The 14,170-nt window shown below is 43.2% G+C and overlaps 1 protein-coding gene across 4 annotated transcripts in view; it reads right to left on the bottom strand.

Moving 5' to 3' along the window:
• LOC134136755 (sodium channel protein type 5 subunit alpha-like) overlaps nucleotides 1-14,170 on the bottom strand; it is a 213,825-nt gene that overhangs the window by 95,102 nt on the left and 104,553 nt on the right. For all 4 annotated transcript variants that reach the window (XM_062568777.1, XM_062568778.1, XM_062568779.1 and 1 more), the window contains exons 12-13: nucleotides 7,610-7,742; nucleotides 4,301-4,539 (exon numbers count right to left, since the gene is read on the bottom strand). In XM_062568777.1, coding sequence (XP_062424761.1) covers nucleotides 4,301-4,539; nucleotides 7,610-7,742 — 372 coding nt within the window. The remainder of the gene's footprint in view (nucleotides 1-4,300; nucleotides 4,540-7,609; nucleotides 7,743-14,170) is intronic.

Below are 14,170 nucleotides of genomic sequence, written 5' to 3'. Positions count from 1 at the left end.
CTTTATGTTCTGAAAAAATGTCTGTTGCACCCATATGTTGAAAGATGTTATTTTCCATGAAACAACCAGTATCAATGTACCATGTAGATCAGAAAGGGTCAGATCCAGAGCTAATGTCTCAGTAACATACACTCGAGGAGAAACGCTTTCCTTCCATAAACTGAATACCTGTGTCCATATCCCAGCAAGCCTGATCAGCTCTCAGCAACAAAGATGTGGAACCCATTAAGATGTGGAAAGGAAAGTTAAGGTTATAAAATTAAGATACTAAGGGATGAAAATAAATGATTGTGGTCTACATCTGATGGAGGTTTGACTTTACCCTGTAATGCTTCAGGAGTGCATGGATACATTCTCCTAGGTAGCCATTTTCCCAGAGTTCCCTATGTAAAAACCCTCTTTCTCATTAGGAAAATAACAACCTGATCGCAACAGTTTGGACTGTTCAAAGTCCCTATCAAAGCCCTGTCCCAAGACCCCAGAAGAATGATCTGTCTTGGATTCTTAACAGACCAATAGTTTCTGAGTCACTATGGTTAGAGATACCAAAGAGCCCCACCAGAACACTGCAATTTCCCCTAGGACAGCGAGCAACAGGAAACGGGATGTCTGTGAAACTGTATCCAGAGAACTGCCTTAAAAAATGATGATACCACGCTGTGCGCATTATGCAACCGTCTTGCTGAGAAATGACTCAGGAGGATCACTTTCCTTACCTAAATCATTTTAATCAATAGCCTTCTGAGAAGGAAATGTCATAGTAAGATAGCAAAATAGATGAACCTTTCTAAAGGCATCGGGAATTTTGTGTGTGCACAAGCTATGAATTTCAAACTGCCCTTGTGAACCCACCGGCACCTGGTACACAGCTAGCTGTACTCGTGCAAGAGGCTGGATACTGACTATGATAAAGACTGCAAAGAAAGTAAGTATATTAACATCTGGCTGGTGCTGATTCCTAAATATGCCACTGCTGATCAGAGGATTTCATCTTAAAAATTCTCTTTTAACTACCATTGCAGCCATTTAAGCACTAATATCACATAAAGACATCTCAGTTTCTGAAGGAAGAAAAAAAATTGAGATAATCTTACTGTGCCTGCCTAATTTTCGAATTTACTGGCATTGCATAGAGAGAGGATACATGCAAAGATATATGTATGCTCATAAGGCCTTATGATGACATTCAAAAATGTTGATTTCTGTAAGTGATGAACTAAAGGAGTTTGAAGGTAGCAGGTGCCACGTAATTGCATGAAGTAGATGATATAATCAGAGCAGCAGATCTCCGATGACTGACAGCTAGATGAAGGATTGCTCTAACTCTTGGAGAAACGCAAGCCATATTTCACTTTATTTCACTTTCATTCTTTTTTTTTTTTTTTTTTTTTTTTTTTTTGAAAACATTCATTTTGAGGAAAAAATGCCGGAGATCTGCCCTTTTAATATTTTTCCCCATTTAATGCTCCTATAATCACTCAAAGAGGGTTAGATGTAAGGGAAGGGCTGCAGACAGTCAGCGTGGGGCAGAGGAGGGGTTCGGTAGGCTGTGGCTTAGGGAAAGCAGCCAGCTGGCAGGCTGCCCTGCAGCCGGGACTCCCTTCCCTTTCACGGCAAACTGCAAAATCGTCCATTTTTCGTTACAAATGACTTTGCAAAATCCTCCACAAAATGGAATTACCTGCCTCTGACCTGCTCTGCTTGCAATCCAGTTATGGAGGAGTTTAGCCAACCTGGCGAGGGAGAGCCAGGGTGGTCTGTCCTCCTACCTACCCGTCCCGGGACCTCAGGGGAATGGGAGCCTGGTGCCTCTGAAAAAAGCCTGTTAGTTTATTTTACTCTCGAGCACAAACAGACGAAAGAGCTCCAGGCAGCGCTGAGGAATTCTGCATATGCTACTTTACAGTGCTTTGCAATTTCTTCCACTCGTCTCTGTTTCCTTGAGCCGTGCCGGCGCACGGGTCAGCCCGGCTTGGCCCGTGCAGACCTACAGGAGTCGTGCTGGCAGGAGGGCTGCGAGGGTCTAAAGTTTCCTGCCTGTGAGCTGGCAAAGGGAGGAGCTGATCTGCCAAAAGAAGGGCAAGGAGCGGACACATTTATTTTCCAGATTAGCCAGGGGGGAAACTGTGGCATTGGGGGCAGGTTTAGCTCGGCTGGTTAGAGCGTGGTGTTGCTAACGCCAAGGTTGCGGGTTCAATCCGCGTATGGGCTATGCTGAGGGTTGGGCTAGATGATTTCCAGAGGTCCCTCCCAACCTTACCGTTCTATGAAATTACCATTCTATAAAGTTAACTATGAAAATTGCCACCTGCTCTGACAGATACTGGGGTCTAAAGGAAGGGTTTTTTTAAGTCCTCCGAGGACGCCACAAATTGCTGAGCAGCCATCCCATGCAAGGGTTTGCTGCAAAGGGGAGCTGGAGGCAGTCCTGTCAGGTGGCTTTCCGAGCTACTCTTATCATCGCCTGCTTTCCACAAAGGGCAAGAGTATGTACTGAGACCAAAGGAGAACCAAACAGAAGATTTTTGCTCAGCAAAATAACAGAGATTTGTTAAGACAGAGCAACTTAAAGACTGGTCCAACAGCCTAGAAGAAGAGCCACAACCTGCTGGAGGAAATCCAGAGTTGAGAATAAATCTGCACCTGAAGCACAGTGTATGCTAGGACTGGTATGAGAAACCTGGTTATTGCTTCTGCCCACCTAAACCTGGCCGAGAAGCATTCATCTGACTAAATGCAGACACCCACGTCTGCAGAGTCTCTGCTGGCTCCTGTTGCAGTCAGCAGAGAGATGGTCACTACAGCCAACGGCCCCCAGGGCACAGTCCACCTTATCCAAAAGTAAAAGTCTGCAAAACATCAGGTTAATCGTGCCTTAAAATTGTCCATTTCTCTCCACTGACTTTAAAGTTAGCTCAGACAGAGACACCTACGCTGTAGATATCCAGAGTTAGGTGAATCCCACCTTGAGGGAATACAGCCATCACTTTCGTGGGAATAAAGGGCTTTTCACATCTCCTCTGTGAGCTTCTCAAATTCAGATTTAACAAGGCATATTTTCCCAGGCTTTTCCAGAGTTTTTATGATCCTATAGGATATATTGGCTTTTACCACTAGACTTAAGGGGAAATTCTATCATGCCATGGCCAGACAGCCTGCACCTTTTCCAATACAAACTCCCCCAAAATTAAGAGGATTCCAAACATTAAAACTGAGCTTTAAAGCAGTAAAACACAGTAAACTTTCAAAATAAACTCAGAGAAAGACAATAACATAAAAGACTCCAGTTTTGTAATAACTGCAGAATTTTAGTGACCCCTGGATTAACAAATTGTACCAAAACCTCTTTGAAAAAGTTTTTCTGCTATCCCTGCAGCTTGGATGTAGTTCTCAGTCTCCACTTACTTTGCAGCTCTCTGTACCTGCCACAGCTGGTACTTTAGGAGTTTCTCCTCCAAGCACTAGTGGTTTGCTCCGTGCCTCCGCACCCCCTGACCCTTGCACAGAGCCCAGGACACGCAGCTGGACAAGGCAGGGGGCAGCTGCCACAGCTGGCGCACAGCAGGACATGTAAGGGTGAGCGGCAGATCATGCACCAGCAGTTACTGCAGGCACCTTCCAGCGTATCATAGAATCAGTAAGGTTGGAAGGGACCTCTGGAGATCTAATCCAACCCCCCTGCTCAAGCAGGGTCAGCTAGAGCGTGTTAGAGAGGGTTGCATCTAAGCAGGCCTTGAGTATCTCCAGAGAAGGAGCAACAAGGACCGCCCCCCTTGCTGAAGCCTGGGCTTGAACCAGGGACCTTTAGATCTTCAGTCTAATGCTCCCCTAGCTGAGCTTCTTCAGCCCCCAACTACATCTAGATATGCTCAGCTCCACTCTGGCTCCCTCCAAGATCTTTTCTTCCTTAGGATTCTTTAACTTAAAAATCATTAATAATCCTTGAGAAATGTTTCTTGATTTTTACTTTAGAAGAAATCCCAAATAACCATTAACCTTTCTCTCATCTCATTTCCTTAAACTGGTACGAGTTAGTGACTTATTGAGAAGAGGCCAAAAATGCAGCTTGAATGGTTACTAATAATATGAGAATATTTTGGTTTAATAAAAATGGTTTCATGTTCTGTATTCATTTCTCCTCATACCCTGATTGAGTTTGCTATACGCCAATTGCTTGAGATGACGTAGGTAAAGCATTGTTGACAGTAAATCAGAATGGGTTTTTCCCAAGGCCTCAGCCGTGACTTTAAAAAGCAGAAAATAAGCTATCAGGTAGCATTTCAAGTTTGAATTCACTTACCAGATTGCCTATATAAAGCATGTGGTCAAACTCCTTCGTCATCTTATAATGCTCCAAGGCCATGAAGAGTGTATTCAGCACAATGCAAAGGGTGATGGTGAGGTCGGTAAATGGATCCATTACCACCAACTTGACAAATTTCTTGATTAAAAGCCAAAGCGGGCAGCAATCCCAAATGAGAAATTTAACAGCAAAATGGTTCCAGCATGGAGGGCATTTCTGATGTGATTCCTCAAGCTCTAAGTCGCAAACAGCAAAGTAGCAGTCAATTCACACTGAATTATATGACAAGAGAATACTTAAAATGACTCATAGCATAGAAAAAGTCCACTGAATTACTCTAAACTTTTTTTAGGACACAAATATTTCTATCCTAATGTGCTGGCAAATTATGCATTTTGGGAGCTCTATTTTTTTTCTTTTGCCAATTGCCTTGCATTTTTAGCAGATACCAGCCTATTCTGAAAGCTATAACCTTTTAAAAGTTTCAGAAGCAAAAAGAGAAAAACACACAAAATATGTAAAGTCTAAAATTATATACAGGCTCAGATTTGCACTCTATTTTCCATTTTGTCAAGTTCAAATCAAAAAGAAGAATACACTATCTTCATTTAACTTGAATTGGAATATCTTCCATGTCCCATTTTAGAGGCAACTTAAGTAAAACCTTTTGAAATAGTTAAGAGATGAAAGAGCTTAAATCCAGTATTTCGAGCTGATTTAAGCACTTACAAGCCAGAGTATCACTGGATATCAATAGGGTTTCTGTTCTTAATATCCCAGTTGAAAAAAGCGTTAAGTGCCTGATTTTCTTTGAAAGGCCCAGATGTAAAACCAGGAGACTGTATAAAATGCTTTGAAAATGGCACTAGAGCTCCAACGTGCTTTTAAAAGGTGCTTTTAAAATATTACCAAAAATGTAACTTTTATACATTGCTCATTTTATTTGAACACGAAAGAACTGAAATGGCCTCATAAGTATAATTTACATCAAATGGGGGGAGGGGAAGACACAATAAGGCGGTTAATGGCTGAATGATAACGATTAATGGAATTGCTTGATGCTTTTCTTTTCTGATTCCTTTATGGGCATGGAATGCTGTGTAAAGGTTTTAGTCTATATAATTAGAACCTGAGCTGATAACGGGAAAACTTCAGCCAAGCCTGTTATTACAATCACTTTACAAACAGCCTCCTCTCGTAAGCCAGGGTGCATTCTCTGTGCGTTTTCCTTCATTGAACAGCATAACTACAGTGTCAGGTGCCTCCGAGGAAACTTTCAAAATATTGGCTGATGTCCTGCACGTGCTGGTTTTGCCCAAACACCTACAGCCTTCTGAGATACGTGGCAAGCTGAACTGCTCCCAAGAAATAACTATCTCCAGGCTCCAAATAGAACGTTTCTAGTTAAGTACTTAAAATGAAGTTAGAACTGTCTATACCCACATTCATTGCAATGCAAAGTCCTAATTCTGCATTTTTTCAGAAACCCACACCTGAATCTAATGAGGAGTTAGGGGCATTAACTTCTCAAAGGACCTCATTTTCTAGGCAGACCATGTCTATCTGTGGCCATACTCCTAATAAGCTCTTTCTAGCCATCCCTGCTTATCCCAGTATTACTGATTTTGGCTTGATATTGATGGGCACACACATCAGATATGTGACTCTCCTTGAGGTTCCACATAAGGCCAACATAAACCTGTATAAGTACAGGCTGTTGCTAAAAGGGGTATGTTGAGCCTCCTCGGCTGCAGGTTGTTTTTCTGTCCTCCTTGTCAGCTTGTGTGCTCATGGACCTCCTGGGCAAGCGGGTTCTGCTCAAGAACTGCCTGAGAGTCCAGAGCTTGGAAATTAAGCAACTGCAACTTTAGTCTTGCTGTTTCAGACTCCTTGGTACAATCATGCAGTTGTTCTTATAGCTAAAGCCTGTGATATTTTTTATTCTGGGTTGCTCTCGTTCTTCTGGTTTTGAATAACTACTTAACTTCAATGACTAATCAAAGTTTTGGCATTAGAAGACCTTTAATATGGATTTAAACAACATCCTTCTTCTATTTAAGGTGAAAAATATATATCCTCTCAGCTACTTTACACTTCACAGGCTTGTTATTTCTGTAGTAAAACCAACAGAAAGTACCATTCAGTAAACAAGCAGAAGCTCATCTCAGTCCTTCAAGGTATTCTTAACACACTAAAAGAAGCAAATCAGTCACAAAACCCAGAGAAAGGAAATAAAACCTTTGCAGATCATATGGAACACTGGAAAATGTTGCAGTGATTATTTACCTATTAAGAATACATCTCTCTCTGTTTTTTTAAAAACATATTTATCTGTTCTGGCCACAATACAGTGGAATATAACCACAGAGGATGGCAAAAACCCGAGGAAGAAGGGCTGGTTCTCGTCCCTTTATATGAGAGATCTCCCAGACAAATCACTTAGTTTTGCTTTGTCTTTTGCTATTCATCAAGAAAACAGAGAAAATAAGGCTGGAGAAGAATCCAGAATTTCCCTTGCTCCACGCTGCCTGCTTGACTGATGTTTTTCTCAGTTTATCCATGCTGCCTCAATTTACAATGGAGGAGACATAAGTCACTGTAAGAGACTTTCAGACTGCATGTAGAAGGCTTAGAAAAGTGGTGTCCTGATATCATTTAGGATCTCTAAGTGCTGCCATAATGTCAATAAACATAAAAAGGGAAAGGGAAAATTCCTGCTGAGACAGGGAAGGAAATTCAGACCTCCTGCACAGAAAAGCCTAGCCAGCAATGGGCAGTGGACAAATCTGCTGAGAAGCACCCGCATGGACAAGTCGGTCCTTTAAGCATCCTTAGATATCACGGAAGGATACAAACAGCCACTCTCCAAACCAGCTGGCTTGCAAGGAGGAGTCCTTCATCCTCCAGGGCCAGGAGTTCTGCACGTGCCTGGTAGCTGCCTGCGCCAGGCTCTGCATCAGCTCCGGAGAGCTGATGTGTGAGTGTGTGCACGGTAACCAAAACCACCTGCCTCCCCGCCACGCTGCAGCCTGTTTAGACCTCTGTAAGTCAAGCACCAAGAGGACACAAAATGTTACAAGATCCAGCCTTGATTATGTGGCCAGGGTTTAGGCAAGCGCTTGGGTAGCACAAGGATTAAATTGTTTTCCGCTATTCTGCCTGTATTACAGGGATTTCAGTAACTCTCTGTAATGCATCCTTGCAAAACAATAAAGGCCTAATATTGGGGTCATTTGTACCACTTTTTCCCCTATTGATTAGCATGCACTTTTGGCTTTGGATGGAGAAACAGAAGACGTGTCTTACCTTCCAGGGCACTGGTGATGATGCTGACAGCGCTCACTGCCCTCTGCCTCTGAAACGGCTCGTCGGAGTGGTCCACCGACGGGCGGTGGGGCATTAGAAGCTGCCTCTTGCTTGCCTCGTCAGAGGGAGAAGTCTGTTTAAACAAACGCATTGGGTCAGCGGCATAAAAACAGGGCGAGAACCCAAACGGCAGATGCAGGGTAGCATTTTCAGAATTGCCTCAGCACCATTTTTCTCGCCTGAGGAGTCATGGATTTCCCAGCCATGCACAGGCTGCTGCAGTGCTGCTTTTGAAAACAGTACTCAGAGCAATTTTGAAAACTTTGCGCCCTGGAAAAGATGCAGGTGAGAATAAAGGGGCATTTCTGATACTGCAGAGGCAGCAATGATGCTTTACCATGCTTTTTGCTTGTGAAAGAAGCCCTGCTTAATCACATTAATTATTCCGTTATTTCTGAAATGTGTTAACTGTTTAACTATCCTACCAGAAGTGGGAAAAGGGGTGTGGGTAACGGCTCCATTACTAGCCTCAGGTATCACACCAAGCAAATTGACTCCTCAACACATGGCTTCTCTTGGTCTGAAGCACTGCCAGACCTCTGGAACGCACTGTCATTCTGGTGATCTTTGGTGCCACAGACTCTGAAGCTTTGTAATTAAGGGAGAATCTCAGCTTTTTTTTTTTTCTCTCTCTCTCTCAAAAACAAACAAACCTATCTCACATTTCCAAGGAGAAGCTTAAAAAAACTAATAAATTGAATATCACAAAAACTTAACTCTCAACATAATTCCCAAACTGTCTTTACATAACATTTAAATTTAAATCAGTTTTATGCTGTTTGAGGGCTTGGAGTTCTTAAGACAACCAAAAACATGCTGCAGACACATACTGTATTTAATATTTAATATTTAATGTTATCAGCTCATAGGAGAAAGATGTTAAGACTTCTATTATGTTATGATCCCCTACTTCGTACAGAGACAAATCCTACTTGCTTTCCTCCTCCTCCCTTCCAGGAGGGAAGAAAAGCAGTTGAGAAGTGAGGAACTGGAAAAGTCAAGTTCAACTTCACCTTCCACTACAGAGCTCCTGGTGAAGATGCTCAGCTCCCCCAAAATAAATGTTTGAACAACTCTCTCCTGCCCCTGAGGGACTGCACAGGCTGTGAGGGCTGAGACACTATGCTGGAGATGTGCTCTAGACAGATGGATCCTGATGGGTCTTGCAATAAAGCTCAGGCAAATGTGCAAGGAGAAGTCCCTACAAGGATGACAATCCCTGGTTTATACAGATGTCAGAGTAGCTGCTTTTGCTCCTCCACAGCCAGGCTGGAACCTGGTGAAATCTAGATCTTCACACATCCCTTAATGCTGAGATGATGCTAACTGGTCCATCAGGCTCTGGATATCAACCTGCGACATGCTGTTGTTGCAGCTTCGCAGCTCCATTCTCCGTGGTCAGATCATGCACCTAGAGGGACCACCTGATCCCTCTAGGGCCGTTTCTCTACCAGCACAGCTCTTCAGGAGAGGTAGTCCAATGACAAATGGATTACCAAAACCACCGGAGCTCTGTGAACTGCCTTTTTGCCTCTTCAGGGCAGGGGACATCCTTTTGTCAGGGGTTTGCATGGCAGCTCAGACAAGGCCACCGCCAATGGTTGACAATTAAAATAATAGTTGGAATATTGGTCTCATGTGACTTCAAAGTACTGCAGGTGAAAAAAATTATCACTGCAAGTCCAGAGAAGAGTAAAGAACTTTAAAACAATCACTTAAAACACTAGCTAAGCCAGAAAACCAGTAATGCTCAAAAAAGGCGCTTTTTTTCCTAAAATATTCTCTGTTGTTAAAACAATTGGATCAGTGTCCACTGAGTTTCTGACATAACCATAACAGAAGCAGAGGTGTAATCAGAACCTATTAAAAGATAATTCCACTTGTGCGCAATGTAACAAGAGATCACTCTATCCTTGGCTTCAGAGCTGGGGAAACTGGGAACGATATTTTAGATGCATGATTCACTTGATTTCCTTCACCTCAAAAATGTCTGATATAACAAACAAAGAAACAACAAATGTTTTATTAATGAAGAAAGCATTTACAAAATTGCATAATCATTTGCACCAGTTTGGAGCACATAGCAAATACATACAGCTCAAAGAAATCATTACAAAAGAAAAAAAAATTTCAAAGAAGAATAAGCTAAAAAAATAAAACCAAGAAAAAAGAGGCAAATTAAAAAAAAAAAATCCCTTTTCCTAGTTCCCTCTTTCTGCAGAATAAAGCATAAGAAAATCTGAAATTTCAAATTCCTCAATCATATTTAACTCTTCTTAAACTGTAACCATCTTGCTATCTCTTCTGGCCCCAAGCTTAGCACACAGCAGTAGCAATTCTTTTATACAGCCTCATGCCCAGAAATCCCAGGTTTCTGATTGCAGAGAGAGATGTTATGTTCCTATTAATGTGTGAAGAATATTCCTCGTAATGTGCTTTGGAAAAGTTACCAGTTGTGGGTTACTATCTGAAGGACACTTTCTGTTCACAGGTGAAAAGAGAATTTACTCCAGAGGTACCAAGTTGTATAAAAACCATATTCTGAGACTCATTCTCCCTATCTTTGGACATAGCTAAACCAGGATGAGTGAAAGTCTCAGTTAAACAAAACCAGCAACATCTTTCATAAAAATGAATGGCTACGGAACTGGCTTCTTCCCTAGGTGCGAGATGGTATTTCTAACCCAACGAGGTTTTTAAGTCGTCTTGTTTCTCTTTCCAGCTCAGCATCCCCAATCCTCCTCCCAAGAAGCGGGCGCCAAGACTTCGGGGGTCCTGCAGGAGCCACAGGAACCACCTGCAGCGTGTCCTCCCCGCGCGCCAAGGGGCACTTCTGCACGGCGGCCGGCGCACGCCTCCGTCCCTCCGTCCCTCCTCCAGCTCCGCAGGGGCCGGGATGCCACGACGTGCAGCCGGCCCCAGCGCCAAGCAAGCGACGGCACGGCGCGGTCCGAAGCCCTCAGCTCCCGGGCACGGAGGCTTAACCCCGCGGGCCAGAACGCGGCGCCTGAGCCGCCCCGTGTTGTATTGTGGATAATTTTGGATAGCTAAGAAATGCACAAGAAATTGGCACTTTCTGCAGTCTGAGACAGAGAACAGTTCCAGGAACCGGATAAACAAGGCAACGTAAAGGCTATAATCATCACACAGAGAATACACACAGTCGTAGCGGTTCATGGTACTCGTATTTCTATAGAAATTAGGCAGAAATAACAACAGTCCCTACTGTTACGTGGGAAATCTCTTTAGAATCCAGATGAGAAACCCCAATGGAATTAAATAAAGGCATCTCCAGCAGGACAAGATTATTTCTGTGTTGCTACTTGATTGACTGGAAACGCTTTTCATTTAGATCAGCTAAATTCTATAGGGACAAATGCATTGTTCAGTAATTTGCATGTAAATGCAAATTTACAGTAACACTGCGGAATTATTTTATTCTGAGTGCCCGTAATTCTGAATTACGTCAAAACTGTTGTGTGAAGATGGGCTCCTATATGGTAGCATTTTAAAAGAATACATTTGGGAACTGGAGTAACTTTAATTTTCTCTGTACAGTAAAAATCTTTTCGAGCATAAAAAGAGGTGGACAGGCCACATTTTAAACAATAGATTCAGGAAGGTACTAGCACAAATTTTTAATGAGATTTCAGATGACCATAATAGCACAAAGCCTTATAAAGAAGGCATTTAATTTTGTGGACACTCCGTTATTTAAAGAGATGCACTGCAAACTGGAGCATCTTGTAATATTTGTGTCAGATCTGAAGGATTTAGTGCAGGTAGCGCTTGGTAAAGTTTGCAAATGAACAGAAACTGTAGCTGCTGTGACAGCGCTCAGCGCGGCAGCAGTGGAGGGTTAGCCTGCTTTCACCCATATGACTTACTGGTGGTGATTTTTGGATGACTTATTCTGTTGACATTTTTCTGAACACAGAAAGTGCTAACACTTCCCTTTTCACTGGTTTCATGGCAAAGCAAGGAGGAGAAAAAAGAAATTTCCCCCTGAGGAAGCTTTAGGGTCAACAAAAAATTTAGAATGTAGTCAGCAACATGGTTTTATGCTTAGTGAGAACAAAAGTCAAGGTCTTTCCTTTTGGAAAAAAAGAGTTAAAAGTTTGCCTAGGCTCCTAAACCCTTAGGCATTTGGATATACAGTCATGCCTCACTCCCCAGCAATTTTCACTCCAGTCAAGTTAGTAGTGTCTAGCTTTTCTATTTTTCCAAATGGAAAAAAAAAAAAAAAAAAGTGTGACCAAGAGGAAATTCAGGAAAGGCTGTGGGTGTGTGAGAGAGGTGCCCCAGGTACCTCCAATGGATGTCTGGATGAAGGACGATTTAGGCAGCAAGCTGCTCTCACTTGCCATGGGATTAGGATCGGGAAGCGGCCGCAGGGACAGCCCTGATGGCAAGCAGGAGGTTCATCTGGGCAGTCATCTTTGTGCTGCTGGTCCTTCCTGCTTCTACTCAAGTGCTTCCACCACTGTCCATCTTTGGTTTTGCCCCATCCCAAAGCCATCTAATCAGTGGCTCTGCTATGCTTCTGGGACAGATGGGATGTTCTCGGTGCAGCTGGCTCTTCGGCAAGACGAAGCGCTGGTGACTGTCCCCAGACAACCAACTGCATAGCTAAGCAGCTGACTGTCCCCAGACTAGCATGTCCTCCATCTCATGCCCATCTCTCTGTCACTTCTAATCTCCAAAATAATTGCAAAGTCAGGATAAACTAAGATCCTTGAGAGTTCCTTGCAGTTATTGAAAGGGCTCCAGTTGGCTTTAAGAGAGGATGGGGTCATGCATATTTTTTAACCCTCAAGAAATTCTAGACAGTCACAAGTGACATCTTACTCATCCTCATCAGATCCCATTGGTAAATTGAGCTCCAGAAAACAGCTCATTAACTTAACCCAACTCTGTTCAAACAGATGAATATCTTGTGTGGGAGGTGATATTTTAACCTTTTAAATAACTAAGAAACACCAAGACACAACAAAGCAATACATAACTACAAATAAATATTACGTGAATGCACTGAAACCTTGGTTTGCAGCATGCCTTGAATTTGCTTATATAATGTGTGGACATGTGCCACTTCTTGGTAGCTGCCCAAGAAGTCTGCCTTCCCTCCCTCAGCCTTGCAGGTGCCCTGTGTGGCACAGAATACCTGCAGGTGTAGCAAAGTGTAAGGAGACACCTGGCCCTGAAGCATTCACTTTCCTGTTACTCGGGCTGTGCGTTTAAGTCCCTGGTAACTTGGCACCTGGCACCTTCTCAGGTGACCAGGACTGCTTCGGCACCGGCAGAAGGCTGCCTGGTGGATGGATGCCCTTCTGCACAGCCAGCACCGTCTGCGAACGGCGAGTTTGCCAACCGTTAAGACTATGCCAGCTGACAAGACTAAGGGGTCTAAGCACCTTCCACTGAGACTGTTTCAATTCCCTCCTGTTTCGCTAGCAGTGTTTAGGAATTAAGGGCAAGAGACACACAGCGTAAATACACCTGGTTTCTCAAGGAAGCAGCCTCACAACCATCTATACCAAGCAGCCAGGGCCATCACGAAACGAAGAGGGTTTGAGACTGGCTTTTTCAGCTTATGTGCTCTTCTCCATCCACATATTGGAAGATCACTTACATAAGCCACCAGCTGAATAGTTAGATAATCTGCTGCTGTGCTCCCTCTTCCTAGAGGGAGCACGGGCCATGCTGATGCTTTCATGTTAGTACAGCTGCCACCCATGGCCATTCCTGCAGAAAAACAGGCTGTGGGTGGCAGCTGAATATACACAAAGGCATGAAAGTAGTTCATCGTGGTCCTAGCTGCTTAGTCTGGGGTTAAATCTTCAGGCTAAATGTTGCTAAAACTGTACAGGCCAAATCTGCAAATGTTTCTAGTAGTTTTTCATGCTTTCCCTCAGAAACCCTAAGACAGCCCAGTTTCAAATCATCTGCTGAAACTATGGTCTGCTTAGGTGCCACAGGTTGGAAGCTCAAAAACAGAGATAGTCAGATCTTGTTTGATCTGACCATATTTCTCTGCCTTTGAAATCGAAAGGGCTTTTCCAAGCCTTTTCAAAACTCAGAATTCACTGATCTCTCCCCTCAGTATCAACCAGATAGATCTGTTTTAAGCCTATCGGGCAAAGCTGAGCACCACAGAAGAACATGAACAAGTGTCTCTTCAAAAGCTGATGCTCTAAAACGTGCTCTGTCGGCTCCATCACCTCAGACATCGTGGTACTATCAGTGGAGCTACACTTATGCCTCCAGAAGATTCAGTTCAGGATGCATTAGGCTTGATGCATATTAAATTGATATCCCTTCATGGAAAGGACAGTTTCTTTCATTTTTTCTTCAGGGACAATGCAACAGTTAGTACAACAGAGTCCTTTCTCATCATGAGATTACACTCATATAACATAAACAACAGTAGCAGGGTCAGTGGAGTTAATGAGATAACTTCAATTTCACCTTGCCACATCTTTCTTTTGCCTCCCCCAAACA

The sequence above is a fragment of the Rhea pennata genome, chromosome 2 (genome assembly GCF_028389875.1).
Source record: "Rhea pennata isolate bPtePen1 chromosome 2, bPtePen1.pri, whole genome shotgun sequence".
NCBI lineage: Eukaryota > Metazoa > Chordata > Aves > Rheiformes > Rheidae > Rhea > Rhea pennata.
Note: the sequence above shows the minus strand (reverse complement) of the source record. Positions and strands in the feature narration are given on the sequence as shown.